Below are 20,723 nucleotides of genomic sequence, written 5' to 3' on the forward strand. Positions count from 1 at the left end.
GAAACCCAGTATTGTATTCTGCCCTATCACCTCCACTGGGAGCGCATTCCAGATGTCCACCACCCTCTGAGTGAAGAACTTCCTAGCATTCGTTCTGAATCTGTCTCCCTTCAATTTTTCTGAATGCCCTCTTGTTTTTGTTGGCCCTGTTAGTCTGAAGAATCTGTCCTTCTCCACCTTCTCTATGCCTTTCATGATTTTATAAGTCTCTATCATGTCCACTCTAAGTCTCCGCTTCTCCAGGGTAAAGAGCCCCAGCTTCTCCAACTTTTCAGCATGCCCTTAATCATCAATATAAAGCGCTGGCCAGCTAAATTTATAGTGGCCAAAGATGGACCAGTTATTTAAGTGGCCCGATTAGAATTGCCACTCACTAATTGGCCTGATTAGAATTTCCACGCACAACTTTCTAAGCATATTCTATAAAGTGGTGCGCATAAATTCTACCGTGTAGAATTTATAGAATGACACAGGGTTACCAGAAGTCCGGATTTCCCCGTACATGTTCCCCTTTTCAGGATATGTCCAGGGATCCAGACGGCTTTTCAAAACCCGGCACTTTGTCCGGATTTTGAAAAGCTTTCCTCCACATTGTGTCGGGCAGGAGGGCATCCGTGCATACCCGGATGTCCTGCCCAACGAGAGCAGGCAGTGGGGGCAGGGCTGGAGCAGGATTGGGGGCGGGACTGAGGCGTGATAGGGCGGGAATGGGTGGAACTGTGCGGGCCTCGAGGCGGGACTAGGGATCTGGATTTTCCAAATGGAAAATCTGGTAACCCTACACAAGGACAAATTTGTCCCTGTGGGATCTGTCTCCTTCCCCATCCTGTCCCCATGAGTTCTGTCCCTGTCCCTGCTCTATCCCTGCAAGCTCTGTCCTCATCTGCACAAGCCTCGAACAGATGAGGACAGAGCTGGCAGGGATGGAGATAGATCCAGTGGAGATGAGGACAAATTTGTCCCCATGTCATTCTCTAGTGCAGAATGATCTCAAAAGAGGACGTGGCCAGGGGAAGGGCATGGGCAAGTCATGGGCCCAGTCCACGCACAATTTGGGCATAGACATTTATGCCAGGTTTTCATTGGTGTAAATGAATACACCTAAATTTACTCCGGAGGTGGTTTAAAGAATAGCACTGTGTAGCTTTTTTTGTTGCCAATTTTTTAGGCGACATAAATAGAATTTCTCCTATATGCATAGAAGACAATCAGTGATGCCAGTTATGCACACTGATACATCTCTTCTATAAATTACTTTTCCCTAACTTTGCCAGATTAGCTAAGTGGGTATGGCACCGAACATTAGCCATATCTAGGGTTACCATATTTTCTTCTGCAAAACCCCGGAGACATGACTCCACCCAGTTCTGCCTCCAACCCTGTCCCCAAGTCCCACCCCTACATAGCCCCCCTCTCTTCTCCAATGAGCTCCAGCCATGTCTGGAGGGTTTGGACCATGCGTGGATATGTGTGACATAATCCATGCGTGCTCAGAGGCCCTCCAGATGCAGCCGGAGCTCGTTGGGGCTTTCCAAAACCCAGACAAATTGCCGGGTTTTGGAAAATCCCTCCGGGAACCTGGACAGTCCTCTAAAAAGAGTAACCCTAGCCATATCCACATAACTTCCAGGATTTCCAATGCGCCTGACATTGAATATGCAGGTTTAACTTAGCTGGTGGCAGCTGGCATTTAAGAAATCACTCGCCGGTCCTGACTGAATATTAACTGGTAAGAGCATTGGCATATATACATATAGACCGAGAAATAGATATAGTTTAGCCTGATCTACTGTACCCTTTGCTCACAGCTAATGTCACCGTCTTGATGCCCACATCCTTCTTCCTCATTGTACATACAAACCTGGGCCTCCAAATTATGATCCAGCTTGTACCCATCATGCAAATCTATGTAAATCTGGACCCGTCCTACAAGGAGCAGACCTGTGGTAAGTAACATTCAGTACGACTATAGTCATAACACTGCACAACTACTGTCAGTTCTATGTGCTCAGCTCTTTGTGCTTCTCTTATAAAGGTCTCTGTGGAAACTTCAACAATGTCCAGGCAGATGACTTCAAAACCATCAGTGGTATAGTGGAAGGAACTGCGGCTTCTTTCGCCAACACTTGGAAGACACAAGCAAATTGTCCAAATGTCAAAAACATATTTGAGAATCCTTGTACCCTCAGCATAGAAAATGGTAAGTATAACTTGCGTTAGCTGTAGATTTTAAGCCAGTATACGGAGAGTCCCAGGTCAAAAATCAGTTTGAACAGACTGATAGTCTCCGTAAGATTAGGGGCCAGGCTGGGAGCTACGTGAGAGGGAGATTCCAGATTATCCCAATAGTGGCAATTTTCAACTTACCGGTATTCCTGATGAAAAACAGGTCTAAACTAAGGGCCAAATTCTATAAATGGCACAGAAAATGAGGTGTTTTAAAATAGAAATAGAAAAAAGGGGAGCAAACAAAATTATTTGTCAGTGCTCTTCTAGATGGATAAAGACATGATCAATAGTGGTAAGAACTTTAAATAACTTCAAAGCTCCAGCATCAAGCCATTAAATGTGGCTATGATGGAGTCCAATATCCTATCATTGACTTTGTCTAAAACATTGGGAAACAGGAACAAAGTTAAAAAAAAAAACCCTCCAGAAATAGGAGAAAAAAGTCTATTCAAAAAACCTGATGAACATAGCCTACAATTACTGATCCTATCTTGTCCTAAGATGACTCAAAATTCAACATATAATGCCACAACAACAAACCACAAAAAGGCCAAGTCTTCCACAAACTCATCCAGTCTCTTCAACTAATGCGCTGCCAAAAATTCGTGATATTTACCTTATTTTCACACTCTTGGAGTTCCCTAAAGCTTGCACTCCCAGTGTTTTAATCCCATCTGCTGTGGATTCAACAAGTGGTGCTCTTTTTGGTGGAATTCTATTTGCCATATATATAAAATGGAAAAAGCAATAGCGTTACAACATGGTTATATTAAAAAATTTAATAAAATCTGGGGACCATTGGCTTTTTTTTTCTAAAGATCAGATATCATAGCACAAGGATAGAACATATAAAGGGGTTAGGGTGGGTATAAGAATAGATGATTTATAATTTATTACAATGGGGGTTTTCTATATGTTAATATTAAAATAAATATTGTTGGATATTCAAGTGTTTATTGAATATTATATGTATTATATATTTATCACTTGATGTAAGAAATTAAAAATGAATAAAGAATTATAAAAAAAAAAACAAAAAAAAAACAAAAACAAGTGGTGCTCTGGGATAATTCACTCTTTATTGTGTAGACCTCCACGTCAAGGATTTACCTTTGGTGGACCCTGGTGTAAATCCTGGTGTGCAACCCATTATTCTATAACATTGTGCCTAAATCTTGTCAATGCCCCTGACATGTCCATGGCCATCACATGGCCATACCCCCTTTTGAATTGTGCAGGATCCAATTTAAGCATCCATTATTATAGATTAGCATGCAAGCAGATCTACGTCCAAATCATAAGAATAGCCTTTCTGGGTCAGACAATGGTCCATCTAGCCCAGTAGCCCTTCCTCATGGTCACTAGTACTGACAAAAAACCAAATAGTAGCAACATGCCGTGCTACCGATCCAAGCAAGTAGTGGTTTCACCCATGTCTCTCTCAATAACAGACTATGGCCTTTTCCTCCAGAAAGTTGTCCAAACTTTTCTTAAAACCAGCTACATTAACCGCTTTTACCGCAACTTCGGAAAAAAAAATTTCCTCCTATTGGTTTTTAAAGTATTTCCCTGTAACATCTTGAATGTCCCCTAGGCTTTGTAATTTTTGATGGAGTAAAAAATCGATCGATTTGTATCCGTTCTACACCACTCAGGATTTTGTACACTTCAGTATTATCTCCCCTTAGAGCTCATTAACTAACTATTTTGAATGCAGATCTGGGATCCGTGCCTACCATTTTAGGTGCCCAAATTTGGGTAATCTTTATATAATCCAGGGCAGTTGTGTAGTAAGGGGGAGTGGACTGCCCCAGGTACTATCTTGTTGGGGGCACCAGCACCTCTCCGCCTACCCTTACCTCTTCGTCTCTTCGCCGGCATGAGCAGCATTTCCAACCTGCTGCTTGCACCAGTCTTGGCTTGTGGGACCAGGAAGTGATGTCAGAGGAAGAGGTGATGCTGTTGTGGGAAGCAGGTTGGAGATGCTGTCTCGCTTTGGCAAAGAGTTAAAGAGGTATGGGAAGGTGCACAAATGGGGGGAGGGGTTGGAGAAGAGGGTGGGGGCACCAACTCCCCAGGTGCCTCCTACCCTCTTTAAGCCACTGATCAAGGGATAAAGAGATCAAGAGGAAAGGGGATCAAGAAGAAAAGAAATCAAACCGGCTATGTCACTCGAAGCCTAAATGATAGTTACAACTGTCTTATTTTGGTCACACTGTCAGAAGAGAAATATCATTGGAGAAGGACATCATATTTGAGAAGATTGAAGGAACTAGGTAAAGAGGGTGACCTGCAAACATACGGATAGACATATTGAAAACAACCATTGGGATGATGCTGGAGGACCTTACCGGACTAGCACTAAACCGATCTCTTTTTAGATCGAGTCACTAGGGCTCAAGAAAGAGTTGATGGCACCTAACAATGTTAGCTCACATGGATAACTCCCCCCTCCCCTCCGCATGGTCACTAAACTGTAGCTGTGTTTAAAGACAGTAGCAACCTTGAATAGGGAACAAACTATAAGGTACTAATCCTCAATCCGATACTTGGTTACACCCAACTCGCTGGGTTTTAAACATGCATGGGACAGATTTGTAAAGTAGAGGCAGGGCAAGCAAATCTATCTCATGCCTCTTTGTGGAAATCCTCAAATCCAGACTGGCTTGGCATGTTTTAAGAACCACCAGTGTAGAGCAGCTAGCAGGGAGGCAATAACTCTAACCCCTCTACTTTCTCCTTCCTCTCCAGAGAAGTATGCTGAGCACTGGTGTTCTTTGCTGACTGACTCTTCAGGCCCTTTTGCCCCATGCCATGGTGTGGTGACTCCAGATACCTACCTTAAGGTAATTTTTATTGATATATGACTTTTTATTTCATAGGTATATTTTTCTCCCTCTGTCTCTTAACTCTTACACTAGTTTGAATAAAAAGTAAAAGTACATCATTATAGATGCTACAGAATCAAACACAACTGTGCAGCTCAGTACTAGGGTGGATACTGGGCTGTGTTGGCAACTGATTTGGTGCAACGAGGAAGCGCCTGAAGGCGGATGTACAGTACAAAATTATTCAGGGAACTTTCTGGTGGTCTTCCTTCCACAGAACTGCATGTTCGATACCTGTAATTGTGAGAAGAGTGAGAACTGTATGTGCGCGGCTCTGTCTTCTTATGTCCGAGCCTGCACGGCCAAAGGGGTCACGCTCAGTGGATGGAGGGAGAACGTCTGCAGTAAGTGATACAACCCAATTACTTATTTATTCAATTTTCTAGCCCATCCTCCCAAAAAGAGCCCAGAACGGGTAACAAGTTTACATAAATAATAAAGGTTAGCGACAAGGTTATAAGTTGACTTTCATAATAGTGGTTAGCGACGAGGTAGGCACATTCTTCATACAATAGTGGGACATAGCTATACTCAGAAGAGGATAGATGCTAGGTTAGCAGAAAGCCTGTCTGATTAGTGACTAGATAGACTTATTCCTCATATAGCAGTTAGTTATATAAAGCATGAAATTGTCCAAACCTTTCTTAAAACCAGCTACGCCGTCCGCATATCCTCTGGCAACGCATTCCAGAGCTTAACTATTCTCTGAGTGAAAAATAAAATGTCCTCCAATTGGTTTTAAAAGTATTTCCGTGTAACTTCATCGAGTGTCTCCTAGTCTTTGTAATTTTTGACGGAGCGAAAAATCGATCCACTTGTACCCATTCTACTCTACTCAGGATGTTGTAGGCTTCAATCCTATCTCCCCTCAGATGTCTCTTTTCCAAGCTGAAGAGCCCTAACTGTTTTAGTCTTTCCTCATACGAGAGGAGTTCCATCTCCTTTACCATCTTGGTCGCTCTTCTTTGAACCTTTTCTAGTGCCGCTATATCTTTCTTGAGATAAGGAGACCAGAATCGAACGCAATACTCCAGATGAGGTCGCACCATGGAGCTGTAATTTGTAGAAGCATAAATAAATATTCCCTAGCAATATATTAGCTAACCTTTTTTTTTTACTTTGTTTTCCTCCAAAGCCAAATATACAACCACTTGCCCCAAGTCACTGACATACAGTTACTCAGTCACTTCCTGCCAACCTACTTGCCGTTCCCTCAGTGAGCCCGACGTCACCTGCAGCATCAAGTTTGCTCCAGTCGATGGTTGCACCTGTAAGGAAGGACTGTATCTGAATGACGATGGCAAATGTGTACCCTCCAATGCCTGCCCTTGTTACCATAAAGGATCCTTGCTGCCCTCTGGGGAGGTTGTTTATGAAAATGCAGTGATGTGGTAAGCAGATTTTTTTTGAATATCCTTGAAGTGGGATGCACCTTTATTTCTTCATTTTATTTCATGTCAGGCTAGACAAATGACCAGTTGGGGGTAGATCTAATAGACTGATGTAGTTGTAGGATTAGATAATAATTTTGCAAAACCTATTTCTATCTAATAAAAGTGAAAAAGGCCTGCAGCTGTCTTATGATTGTGAATTACATCCCGACCAGCTGATATTTAGTGGCTGTAAGAGAAAGCACTTCTGTAGAGAAGGTGCTTCAGCAAAAATGTGGTCTGCTTTTAACTTATGTTACTGTTTTTCCATATACACAGGCCTACATTCTATAAACAGCACCTGAAGTTAGGTACTTAACTTAATTTTCTTAATCAGCTTAATAGGTGCCATTAATTGAAAGCGCCATTAACTTAACTTGGTAGGGGCCTACCACTTCAAAGCAGGTGTCTACTCCGAAGCACCTATCAGCAAGTAGGCATGATCTGAGGTGGAATTTGGGCATGGTTTGACTTAGGCACTTGATTAGTTGCACGCATTTACCAAGAAAGCCCTGGCCTAAGGTTTCAATGCCTACCAGTGCCTAAGACTGCGTAGACAGCGCTAGGTGTGATTTTATAAATGGTGCCTAGCGGATGATTGACAATTGCAGGCTAGTGGGCCTATGAGATGCCGTTTATAGAATCAGGGCCACACATAATTCAGTGGAGTTGTTCAAGGTTGCATGGCAAGATGTGATTGACTCAGTTGAAGTCAATGAAGGTACAGTGGGCCGCACGTCAGACTCTTCTTTACCAAACTATGTCACAAGTTTTGCGTGGTCAGCTGTATGCATATCTCCTCATGTAGAGTAGCAATCTCTAGCTTTGCTCCTCCTGATTTACCGACAGATCTTGCTTTCTGGTATGGTTTCCACACTAACCCGACTTTTTGATACACCAATCTCACTCGTATATTATGCAGAAAAAAAGCCCCAAGTAAAACGCCTCTTTTGGAAATGATTTACTCTTCAAAAGAAAACTAATGAGCTGAAATTTAAAAATATAGCCAGCCGATATTCTTTTTTTTTGTTATTATTTTTTATTTTCAAGTTTTACATAAAGTGTACAAAATATTAAAATACAATTGATGAATACACAATATCACTTTTATATCTAATACATCATATTCTAAATATATTTTTATCCCCTCTCCCACCCTCCACCCTTCTATTACTTTTCTATCATATATTACATATTATATATTATATTAAATCATATTATGTAAAAATTATTTTCACTACCCCCCCTCTATATGTGTCACCTAAAAGATATTGAAAAGAAGAAAAGAAGAAGAAAAATCCAATTATTTATTCATTACAATATTTTGTCAATGGCCCCCATATTTTTATAAATTTAGTATATGTCCCTCTTTGTATTGCTATTGCTCTTTCCATTTTGAATATATGACATATTGTATTCCACCAAAATGTATAATTTAGGTTTTTATAATTCTTCCAATTGTTGGTTATATGCTTAATGGCAACCCCTGTCATGATTAATAAAAGCTTGTTATTTTCTGGTGAAATTTGACTTTTTTTTCTCATCATCATTCCAAATAACACTGTATCATAAGATATTGCTATATAATTTTCCATCAATTTATTAATTTGTGGCCAAATTGCATTCCAAAAACTTTTGATGTAGGGACAATGATACAGTAAGTGATCTAACGTCCCTGGTTCCAGATTACAGTGCCAGCATCTATTAGACCTGGAACTATCTAATTTTTGCAAACGTGTAGGGGTCCAAAAAGCTCTATGTAATAAAAAGAACCAAGTTTGTCTCATAGATGCTGACACTGTACATCTCATTCTGACAGCTAAAATAGATCCTGAAATTCAGTGCTGGGCTCTGTCCGCAAACTGGCATTGACTATCCAGATCTTTAGTGGCCAACATCCAGTGCCATACTGGCATAGCTAACCTTGCAAAGTTAAGACTAACTTGCCCGGTTAGGTACGCTGCACCAGCACTGAAGATCAATAATATAATACAATCTTTATTTGTATATCGCCAATACCTCTATGAAGTTTACAGCGGTTTACATGAGTAATTATGGTGATACAAATTAAAAAGAGTCATTTGTAACAAATCACTGGTGCCTGGCTATATAAAGCCTGGCTCCCCAGCACTGCCCAGATTCTGCCAGGGTGGTCAGAGATAATATTTAGTGGCAGTACTCGAATAAATGCTACTGAATATCGGAAACCAGCCTGCTCAGTATGATTTAAACACTAAATACATGCTTATGAAAGTTGCTCATACATGAAACCATGTATTTTCCAAGATAAGCAGAAATGAAAACCAAAACAAAACAAGTTTATTACAAATCAGGCTTTCCCCTCTTCCCTTACAGCACGTGTACACAAGGGAAGCTGAGCTGTATTGGAGGCCAAACTCTTCAACCAGGTAACAAACAAAGCATGTCCTTATCTTTCCTGATGCTATCATCTACCATCAGCCTATGATTCTCACACAAATTATTCTGGTATTAATTAGTATGGAGGTAATTGGTCCTGTGTATTTCACATTATTATTAACACTGCATGAGACTGGCCAGTGGCATTTAAGAATAAGGATACTTTGCTTTTCTCCGTGCTGCCATAGTTATTCAGCTGAGCTCTTTAGTCGTCCCTGATATGGCTCTCTTGGTTGCTGGACAAAAGGTGGTATAGAAAATAGCATAATAATAAATGCCCCATCATGCATTGCTTCCAGCCAGCTGTAGAAACGCTGTAGAATCTCATGCTGATGCAAGAGCTGATTCACACCCGACGTTCAGAGTTTCTATAGCTTTACAAACCAGTGGCCCCTGAGGAAGGCGTTTGCATACGCCGAAACTAGGATTCTTGTTGGGACCATACCTTTGAATAAAAACTTTACTGTTTCGTTGAAAGGATGTCTTCCTTGCCTATCCAAAGGTGAGGTGTTCTTCTTTCTGCCTCTGTCGCACATGCAACGGTACTTAATTCACTCAGATGCACTTTGGCTGCTAAAGCTGGCTCTGTGGCACATGCTCAGTTCAGGTCTAGCCTAGCATGGATGAGAGAGCGCACCTGAGTGAATTAAGTGCTGCTGCAGGGCAACCCAGGAGGGAGATGTCTTTGGCTGGTAAGCCTTGGCATCCTCACCAGCAAAGGTAATATTTTATGGTGATTGCTGACTATGCCCTTGAGCTGCACTTATTGTGCTGGGATGATCTGTAATGCAGACCCATTTAGGTCCCTTCCCTGCTTGTGATCGCCATGGTACGTTATTATTTGCTACGATATTTTGTAGGGATGTGCATGGAAAAACAGCTTGGTTCATTTTCATTCTTTTTTCCTGAGTTTCCATCATAAATGAATCCCCCACCCCCACACTAAGCCACAGTAGAAGTTTCTACCACGGTCCAGAATGCTAAATAATCCGACACTCATAGAATTCCTGTGAGCGTTGGAACAGCATTGGAGCATTTAGTGCTCCGGGCCTCGGTAGAAACCTCCACCGTGGCTTAGTAAAAGGGGGGGAAGTTTGTTTCAAGCTTATTTTATGCCTGTTAGAACTTTATATGGGTTAATTTGGAAAGAAATTAAGACTATTATTTGATAGACTCATTTCTTAAATTAATGTTACTCTGACCATTCTTATGAAATTTATTGTACTTTTGCTATTTGTATTTTGTACTTCGCTGATTGTCCAGCTCTCTTCAGTGTAAACCGCCTAGAAATCATTTGATTGTGGCGGTATAGAAGAATAAAGTTCTGTTATTTTGCTCACACTAACATTTTTCAGCTATTAATGATCCCTAAAGATCTGAATTCACCCTCCTGATTCTGCAGTAGATTTGACTCCAGGATATCTTCTTGCAGGCTGCTCTCTCAGAGCTGTGAAAATGAATTGTAGGTTCCAACTGAGTTTTCTGTATTTAAAACAGTGGTTCCCAACCCTGTCCTGGAGGACCACTAGGCCAATCGGGTTTCCAGGCTAGCCCTAATGAATTGCATGCCTGTCACTTCCATTATATGCAAATCTCTCTCATGCATATTCATTAGGGCTAGCCTGAAAACCCGATTGGCCTGGTGGTCCTCCAGGACAGGGTTGGGGACCACTGATTTAGACCATAAAAAGACTAGGAATATCATTTGAAACATAAAGGCAGCAGAACACCTTTTTAGTTGGAGTGTCGAATGCCACTTATCCCTCTTTCATTTAAACTGTGGTTACATCTGTGAACATTTCAATAATTTAGGTGTCCATTTATTAAGGTGTGCTAAGTGCTAAGGCATCCATTATATCCTATGGGCATCTCAGCATTTAGCGTGCACCTTAATAAAAGGACCTCTTAGCTTCTGCCATGCTTGATTGAAAAATACTAAATATTGCTGCTGTTTCTTTGTCCAGTCTGTACCTCGCCCATGGTTTACTTTGACTGCACCAATACCACCGCGGGCACCACAGGGTCTGAATGCCAGAAGAGCTGCCACACGCTGGACATGGAATGTGTAAGTCTCCAGTAGGTGCTGGAAATGGGGAAATCAGAAGCCAGTCCTATATTCTTTCCGTTCAGAAATGATTCACTGCCATAAACAAACTCATCAACTAGACCAGCGGTTCCCAACCCTCTCCTGGAGGCCAGGCCAATCGGGTTTTCAGGCTAGCCCTAATGAATATGCAGGGAGCAGATTTGCATACCTGTCACTTCCATTATATGCAAATCTCTCTCATGCATATTCATTAGGGCTAGCCTGAAAACCCAATTGGCCTGGCAGTCCTCCAGGAGAGGGTTGGGAACCACTGGTCTAGACCATAGCGCTAAGTTCCTCATCAAAGCATATATAGTAAATTCGATTATTTTGGTTGTTTATATCTACATAAGAACATAAGAAACGCCTTCACCGGATCAGACCCTAGGTCCATCTAGTCCGGCGACCCGCACACAGGGAGGCCAAGCCAGGTGCTCCTAGATGGAGACCCTGATTACCCATATCCCTCAATGTGATTTGCAAGAAGGTGTGCATCCAACTTGCGCTTGAAACCCAGAATGGTAGTCTCCATCACAACCTCCTCCGGGAGAGCATTCCAAGCGTTCACCACTCGCTGTGCGAAACAGAACTTCCTGACATTTGTCTACTACAGTTGATTAGTGTAGCTCAGATGTTTATCTCTCCTATAAGCAAGTATACTTAATTAACAACCCTCAGCTGTTCATATCTATCATAGCATGTATAGTTACCTAATATATTACATTGCATTACATTAGAGATTTCTATTCCGCCATTACCTTGCGGTTCAAGGTGGATTACAAAAGAGTTATAGAAGGAGGGTTACAAAGGAAGATCACTGGTCATTTCTTGTGAACGTAAAGAGAAGATCAGGTAGTATCGGTAAGTTAGGGAGAAGATGGGAAGAAGAATGGTGCTAGTGGAGTTAAACCTTTTTCAGGGATTTCTTGAAGAGTATAGTTTTTATTTCTTTTCTGAACATCTTGTAGTTTGGGGTTGTTATCAGTAGATTGGAGATTTGGTTATCTATTTTTGCTGCTTGAGTGGCTAGGAGGCCATCATATAGTTTTTTTCCGTTTAATTTCTTTGATTTGGGGGTGTTCTCAGATGTTCTCTATCTACTATATCTCAGTCGTTGTACCACTAGCTTTCCAAATACATCCTGTCCGTATGTGTCTCGACCATATTGTGTATATACTCTCTGCGCTAAAAACTGTTAGCGCAGTTTGATAGAAGAGGCCTAAGTGTCGAAAAGATGGGTTTTCCGTTTCTTCTGGAATATGGTGTAGCTAAGTTCCATTCTGGTCATCTGTGAGGTCATTCCAAGTTTTTACTCCCAGAAAGGTAAGCATGGAGTGAAAAACACATTTGTACTGAAGATTTTATTGTGGATAGGAGATTTAGAAGTATCCTGTTGAGAGTTCTTCGAGAAGTAGACCATGCCATTCAGAAGAGCTGGATGAGAGGAGCAGCTGAGTTTCCATAAAGTATGTGGTGAATGATGCGTGATATTTTGAATGTTATTCATGATGGGATGGGTAGCTAGTTGAAGATTAGTCTTACAGCAGTGTTTCTTCTGATGTTTTGGTTTCTCCTTGCCTTTTACAGTACAGCACACAGTGCATTTCTGGCTGTCTGTGCCCCGAGGGACTGGTGTCTGATGGCAGTGGTAGTTGTATCACTGAAGACAAGTGTCCATGTATCCATAATGAAGCCACTTACCAGCCGGGAGCAGAGATAAAAGTCAGATGCAATACATGGTATGAACCAGATCGCAACTAGCGTAGTCTCCTCAAATCACATACCGCAGAAAATTATTTTCAACACCATTTCCTCAAGTAAACTGATGCTTAACTTGCACAACTGTGATTTACAAAACCGTCCGCCTAATATGAGAGGTCCAATCTCCATCCCCATCAGGCAGAGAAGATCCTGAGGGCAGGATTTTGTATTGATGCACGTGCTTTTGAAAACTCCAACATAAGAAATCCATATGCACCAACAAATAGATGTGAGCGTTTGCCTATACATTTTGTTGGAGTAATTTTCAAAGCAAAAGTACATGCTTGCTTTCTCTCTGAAAATTCTGTGCAGCGTGCTCACACTTTTTGTAATTATTAAATTAATTTCACAGAGCTGTGTAGCAATTTGTCTCTTTAGTGGTCTGAAGACAGAACATAATACAAGAGCACAAAGCATTAATATGCAGTAATTAGATGTCAGAAAGTATATGTGAAATGTTTCTCTTCTTGTTGTAAGACACATTGAAAAAAAAAAAATAGATGTTTTTAGATTATTTTTGGTGCTTGAACTAAATGGATTCAAGTTCCATTAAAGATGTATCCAGTTTTAGAAAAAGTAAATAAATGGACAAGAGAGAAGCTTCTCTTCGTATTTTTTGTCTTCTGCTATCTGTTACAGTTCATGTAAGAACAGAATATGGCAGTGTAGCAACAAACCCTGCCTGGCAACTTGCAGTGTGTATGGAGATGGGCATTACATCACCTTCGATGAAAAACGCTACAGCTTCAGTGGAGACTGCGAGTACACCTTAGCACAGGTAAAGAACTGCAGCTATGGGCTGGTTCGTTGAGCCAATTTAGAGCATAACTGGCAGTCCACTACTAAGATACCACTTTCTGTTCTCCTCAGGACCACTGTGGTAAGAACAGCGGCAACAGCACCTTCCGAGTGATCACGGAGAACATCCCCTGCGGCACCACTGGAACCACTTGCTCCAAAGCCATTAAAATTTTCCTAGAGGTGGGTAGCTTTCCAAGAATAAAATAAATGGTCCGTCCTTTGAAAAAAAAAAAAAAAAAAAAAGTCTTAAGATTCTCCATATTTATTGCAAAGTGTTCAGAGTAGACAGATGGCCATTATGGTAGTCCAAGCCACTCACAACATTAAAACTTTTCCTGTATCTCCTAAAACTAGAGATGGAAGAAAGAGCTGAGGGGTATGAAACCTGTTCATGTAGTTATTCAGAGCAAACAGCATTTTCAGAGTAGAAATGGCGTTTGTTACCATAACGGAAGAGACACATTTCCTTAGGTCCTGTTGATTCACAATTTCAAAAAGATATTCCTCTCATTTTCAAAATGGTTTGGATTTGTACTTTAGACCTATGAGCTGATACTCACAGAGGAGCATTTTGAAGTATTGGAAAGAGGAGCAGGAAAGGAGGTGCCATACAAGATCCGAACGATGGGTATCTACCTGGTGATCGAAGCCAAGAATGGGCTGATCCTCATGTGGGATAGGAAGACCAGTATTTTCATCAAACTCAGCTCTGAATTTCAGGTAAGCCTTGCATCTAGACTCCCAAAGCACAGTAATGCTGTTATATTTGCATATTACAGAATTCATGAGATGTCAAGAAACAGAAGTGAAAAGGAAAAAGAAGCCTTAAAGATCTCAGTATGTATACTTTGGAGAAAAGGCGAGAGAAGAGAGATATGATAGAGATGTTTAAATTTTCAAAAATTCAAAAAAATGTTACTCGGCAAAGTTGGGAGAAGTTCCCAAGATCTACATTTAATTATCAAAGGGGGGGGGGAGAAAAAGCCTCAAAACCCAATTTTCACGCAGCAATCAACATGTGATTTCAAGCTGCTGTTCCTTCTGTCATCAGCATAAAAAACTCCAACCCCCACAAACTGTAAAGATCAACAAAGGGCTCTACCCACCAGTGGGCACTCATTTATAAAGCACACAAGGAGAAAACACTTAGCTTAATTCTTTTTGGCTTCGGACGCTCCTGCTGCTGTGCTTGTATCCTCCCTATTTAATCTGCATACGAATCTTTCGGCAAGCAGTTAAAAGACGTTGAAAACACCATTAAACTATTCCAACAAGGCCTCGTTTCACCATGCTTGGCTGCTTCAGGGTTTTACACACGCTAAATCTTCTCACCGTGCAATAAAGCTACAAAACGACCAGTCAACTTAAAAACGCAGGCTACGATCCACTTCCTGGACGGACATCAGCCTTAGAGAACACTGACTTTCAGAGAAGCGGTATCATTCAAAAAAAAGTGTCATTCAAAAAAATGCACACCCCTCACTACGCTGATTCAAGCCATTAGGCCAGATTGTAATCGAAGGAAATACTTTTTTACCGAAAGGGTAGTAGATGCATGGTGGAGACAAAGACTGGGTCTGAATTTAAGATAGCGAGGGACATGCTGGTGGGATCTCTTAGGGAGAAGAAGAGATAATGGATGCTTTGGATGTGGAGGCTGGATGGGCCATCTGGCGTCATGTTTCTATGTTTCAGAGTTTGAGGTTTGATTCCCACTGTAGCTCCTTGAAACCTGGGCAAGTCACTTAACCCTCCACTGTCCCCACTTAGATTGTAAGCCCAGTAGGGACAGAGACAAGTATCTGTATTTAATATACCACAAAAAGGAGGTATATCAAATTCTTGATCTTTTACCATGATTCTTTTTGGTTGGAACAGTCAAACAATCCAATCTTTGGCCTCATTCCAAAGCTCTCCACTTGCTGAAGCTTGACCGAGCAAAATATTGGTGAGGCCATGGCACCAGTGGCCCACACCATTCTGTTGCCTATGCTCTTTATTGAGAGTCAGCTGGGAAGAAGAAAAAGAGGACCATACAGGAATTTCTATGTACTTCTCAGTTTTAATCCCTCATTTTGTATATGAGCTATTTCTAGGAAAGATCAGTACTGAATGCCCAAAGACTCATTATGAGTGATCAAAAGTCAGATGCATTTGCTCTCCTGCTCCCTTTGTTAAATACTGAACTCCATTTTAATTTTGCAGGGGAAGGTCTGTGGCCTCTGTGGGAACTACGATGGAAATGCAATCAACGACTTCACCACCAGGAGTCAGTCTGTGGTCAGCGATGTGATAGAGTTTGGAAACAGCTGGAAGTTCTCCCCTACCTGCCCAGATGCCAGCGAAACAAAGGACCCGTGCACTGCAAACCCTTACCGGAAGTCCTGGGCGCAGAAGCAGTGCAGCATCATTAACAGTGAAGTGTTTGCTGCTTGCCACCCTCAGGTACAATCTGTTCTATCATCAGCTCTCTGGGAAAAGCATAACATTCCACCGAAATAAAGGAAACTGCCAACCGACTCTGCTTTAACACTTCATACTAAGGATGTGCTGTCATTTTGAAATGACACAAAATCATTGATGGTATTTGTCTTAACATTGTGTGCTATTTTCCATCTAAAATGCCATTCCAGCAAGCGCTATAGGTATAATCGAGTAAAATACATGTATACAATCAAAATGAAATGAAACGCATGGCGTAAATCTGAAACAATAGTTCAAATGGCTTTATTCATCCAATAACTCAATGACTCGACACGTACATGTTTCGAACACACCGGCCTGCTTTTTTTCGACTTCAGCACGCCCAGACCTTTTGGCTCCAAGCACTGTTGCAAAAGATGCTACACTTTAGCACTCACTTGTATACCCACACATTATGCAAAATAACATCCAGCATTACTCAGAAGACTCCTGAAGCAGGCCGGTTTGGCCGAAACATATACATGTCGAGTCATTGAGTTGAGTTATTGGATGAATAAAAGGACATTTTCATAACACATTTGTGTTCACCAGTCTCATTAGGACAATTCCACTCCTTATTTTGTGTAACCTGTAAGACGACAAACAAAAAAGAAAACTGTACAAGATGCCAAGTCTTTAATCAAAAACCAATAATACTTGTGAAAAACTTACATCCCACACGTATCCACAATTTTCACTCAATTGATTAGCATTTATCGATCATATTTTTACGTTACGTAAAAGTAGTTTCACTATCACTACACACCTTGGTTCACCGTTTCATAGCCACACATGACTGCTATCACCATTCACACTTTCCTTACAAGTTTCAAGTTTATTTATAATTTGATATACTGACCATCACAAGTATCTGGTCGGTTTACAATAATAATAAAAATAAAAAGGACTCTCATATGACACTGTATTATTTGGCACTGCAATGAGAACTCAGAGTCCGATCTCAACATATAACAACAAGCTACTATTAATATTGACAGGAGTCGCCATGCAACAAATCACTCAAAATTGGAAGGATTATACTAAATTGAATTATACGTTCTGGTGGAACTCTGTTTGTCACATCTACAAAATGGAAAAAGTATTAGCGTTACAACAAGGGAATCTTCACAATTTTGAAAAAATTTGGCAACCATTGACTAATTATTCTAATGATTAGACTTCTTAGCACATTGATAGTAATTATATAAAAATGGGGTGGGATATATATAATTTTTGGAAATATGAATTGGGAGAATGGGGAGGGATTTATAATTTATGATTATATATAATATATAATTTATAATATATAATGTTTATAAGTTAGGATGTATTGATGATAGATACAATGATATATAGTATTTAATTATATTAATTGTGATTCAGTTGTTGTAAGAATGGAAAATTTAATAAATAAAATAAAAAAAAAAAAATATATGTAAGAAATTTAAAGTTGCATAAAAAGCTAAAAAAAATTTTTTTTAATGGGGAAAGTTAATGACAAGACAAAAACGTAATTGAGAGAAGGACCCCTGAGGAAGGAGTGTTTTTTCGAAACACTGACCGTGTTGGGTCCCGGCTTTTCACCCAATTGGACCATATCTTAGATACAAAGAGGGGCATAATAGAAAGGGACGTCTAAGTCCGTTTACGTCCATCTCGCAAGTCATCCAAAATAAAAAACAGCTTAAGACACATTTTCAAAAAATACGTTCAACTTTTTTTTTGTTTTGAAAATTGTCTAATTATACGTCCTGCTGATCTGACCGTCCAAGCCGCTAAATCGTCCATCTTTATACCACATTTTCATCCAAGTCCAAAACGCCTAGAACAAGCCCTGTTGGACGTGGGAGGGGTCTGCAAAGTGATGGACTGCACACACAGACATGGCACCTAAATAGTGGGGTACCTTACAGGGCACTGCTGTAAACTTCACAAAAAGGATGCCATATCTTCTCCTCACCACAGCTCCCTTATAGGTTACGGTGAGCCCCCCAAACCACCTCCAGAATCCCCTAGACCCACTTATCTACCACCCCAATAGCCCTTATGGCTGCAGGACCCACTTATATGCCAGTAAAAAAGGGTTTTTGGGTGTATAGGGGAGTGCACATGTTTAAGTATCAATGCAGTGATTACAGGGGCTTATGGGCATGTGTCCTCCTCTCTATGGGTCCCTAATCCACCCCCAAGATGACTTAAGCTGCCTCTGTGCTGGACGACTAGGCTTTCCTATGCCAGGAAGCCAGGTGATGATGGTCTGGAGGCTGAATTTTAGAGATGTGATTAATATTTTTTGGGGGTGGGGGGGTCGGTGATCACTGGGGTAGTGTATGGAGGTCTGTTTTAAGTGTTTACAGTGCTTATCTGGTGAGTTTAGGTGGTTTTTTGTGACTTAGACCATGTTTTAGATGGTCTAAGTCACAACGTCCAAGTTCCGTCGATCTTGGGCTGTATAACTTTCGGTTATACATGCTGTACGACTAAGTCTAAATCGGCCCACGTCCCGCCCAACTTCCGCCCTCAACACTCCTTCCGAAACGCCCCGTTTAGCTTTGGTCATTCAGTGGCACTATGAAGGCCTAGGTCATTTAGAAACACGGCCAAAACCCGTTTTTAGTATCAGCACTTGGACGTTTTTGAGAAATGTTCGTCCAAGTGCCGACTTAGGCCAGTTTTTGGACGTATTTCTCTTTCAATTATGAGCCCCAAACTGTTTATTGTTCAAAGTATTATTGTTTTTTGATTCAAGACTTGGCATCTTGTACATCATCTCTGCAGTTTTCCCTTTTGTTTGTCGTCTGACATAGCGCTGCAGTTCCGTTGGATTTCCTTCTGTCTTTGTTTAACCTGTAAGCCGTTCTGAGCTCTTCGGGGACAACGAGATAAAAAACGAATGAGATAACTAAAAGAGGACAGCATTAGCATTGCCTGAATATCCATATCCTTCAATATTTGTTTCCATCTGCCCACAGGTGGACCCAGAAAAATATTATGAGTCGTGTGTGACAGACGCCTGCGCCTGTGACACTGGTGGAGACTGCGAATGTTTCTGTACAGCGGTAGCTGCCTACGCCCAGGCGTGTGGAGAAGCGAACATCTGTGTCTCCTGGAGAACCCCTACAATCTGTCGTGAGTACACTGATTTTACACTCTTGGGTTCTCAGTTACTAGCTTACGTTAATGTTTAATGCACTTAGGACTAAATTCTATGTCTGCGTGAACCACCGAGAACCATTCGTGGTCTGGCGGTATATAAAAATAATATTATTACACACAGTCAAGCAAGAAGCCTTAGGGCAATTCACTCTCGGACCTCACCAGTGCCGCCAGTATGAATATTAAACTTTTTTACTTACGGCATATCAGCACCCAAATCGTCACTGGTCTCATTTTAGAAATACGCTTTAAATATAGTTTCTCAAACTAATTTAGAGTAGAAAAAAATATTTTGAGGGCTCCTTTAACGAAGGTGCGCCAAGCGTTTTAGCGCGTGCTAGCCGAAAATCTACCGCCTGCTCAAAAGGAGGCGGTAGCGGCTAGTGCGTGCGGAAATTTAGCACGCGCTATTCCGCACATTAAGGCCCTAGCGCGGCTTTGTAAAAGGAGCCCTTCGAGTTAGATTATATTTTAGAAAGACAAGTGGAGGAGTGTTTTTGGTTTTTTTAATTGCACTTTTCAAGTAGACTCTTGTTCAAGCAATACAGTACTAAACACTTACCCCCCTCTGTTACAAAGGTGCGCTAAGCTTTTTAGCACATGCTAAATATTAATGCACGCTAAACGCTAATGCGTGCAGGTTGTCCTATGGACAGATTAGCGGTTAGCGCACGCATTGACTTAGCGTGTGCTAATTCTGCACTAAAATGCTTAGCGCGCCTTTGTAAATGAAGGTCTCGTCCATTAAAACAGAAGGAAACAATTTAAAGTTCTTCCTTAGACCCCCAAATAGAAGGGGGGCATTCTAGATAATAAGGAGAGAAGAAAAAAGTAACAGATATCTAAGAAAAGGTTTTAATGTGATTTAAGCTCTGATACAGTCTACATAACTTGAACTTCAGGCAGACAATTTCTTTAAATTTCTTTTGTCAAGCCGCGCTAGCGGGGTTAGCGCGCGCGACTTTTAATCACGAGCTAACCCCTGCGCTGGCCAAAGAACTACCACCTGCTCAAGGCAGGCTGGCGGTTTAATGCGAGCTATTACGTGGATTATACCACTGGCGCGGCTTGATAAAAGGAGCCCTAAAAGGGACTGAAGTGCAGTTTACTGGAACTTAATGGATTACAGTACAAAAACCTCAATATAAAGTAAATATATTAAAATTAAAAAATTAATAAATGCCCAACTTTGTAAAATTGATAATAAAAAGATTGACCTTAAAAAATAAATGCCCTCACATGCTCCGGCTGATAATAAACATAAGTCATACCCAACTATTTTATGCAACATTTACAGGGGTAGGCCAGCAAAAAATGTTGCTCCCAATTCCTGTCTCATTTCCAAAAAGGCTCGTTTAGTATTTTGTGTCGGTCGTGGCCCATCTGGGTAGATCCACAAAAGAGAACTTGGGCATTTCTAAAATATAACTTCATAATTAAATTCACATCTTGTTCAAAAACAAATGATACCAATAGTGTTGACCTTTCAGA

At 41.1% G+C, this 20,723-nt stretch overlaps 2 protein-coding genes across 3 annotated transcripts in view; one reads left to right on the top strand and one right to left on the bottom strand.

Moving 5' to 3' along the window:
- Positions 1-20,723, bottom strand: part of LOC117352133 — a 1,164,809-nt gene that overhangs the window by 1,005,267 nt on the left and 138,819 nt on the right. The gene's annotated exons all lie outside the window — the stretch shown is intronic.
- The window catches only part of MUC5AC (mucin 5AC, oligomeric mucus/gel-forming), a 136,361-nt gene that overhangs the window by 32,340 nt on the left and 83,298 nt on the right, over positions 1-20,723 (top strand). For both annotated transcript variants that reach the window (XM_033928249.1, XM_033928250.1), the window contains exons 15-27: positions 1,809-1,946; positions 2,036-2,200; positions 4,981-5,075; positions 5,335-5,461; positions 6,253-6,508; positions 8,903-8,955; positions 10,930-11,030; positions 12,639-12,790; positions 13,452-13,590; positions 13,683-13,793; positions 14,154-14,333; positions 15,819-16,058; positions 19,049-19,205. In XM_033928249.1, the coding sequence (XP_033784140.1) occupies positions 1,809-1,946; positions 2,036-2,200; positions 4,981-5,075; positions 5,335-5,461; positions 6,253-6,508; positions 8,903-8,955; positions 10,930-11,030; positions 12,639-12,790; positions 13,452-13,590; positions 13,683-13,793; positions 14,154-14,333; positions 15,819-16,058; positions 19,049-19,205 (1,914 nt within the window). The remainder of the gene's footprint in view (positions 1-1,808; positions 1,947-2,035; positions 2,201-4,980; positions 5,076-5,334; positions 5,462-6,252; positions 6,509-8,902; positions 8,956-10,929; positions 11,031-12,638; positions 12,791-13,451; positions 13,591-13,682; positions 13,794-14,153; positions 14,334-15,818; positions 16,059-19,048; positions 19,206-20,723) is intronic.

Source organism: Geotrypetes seraphini, chromosome 19, assembly GCF_902459505.1.
Source record: "Geotrypetes seraphini chromosome 19, aGeoSer1.1, whole genome shotgun sequence".
NCBI classification, from domain to species: Eukaryota; Metazoa; Chordata; class Amphibia; order Gymnophiona; family Dermophiidae; genus Geotrypetes; species Geotrypetes seraphini.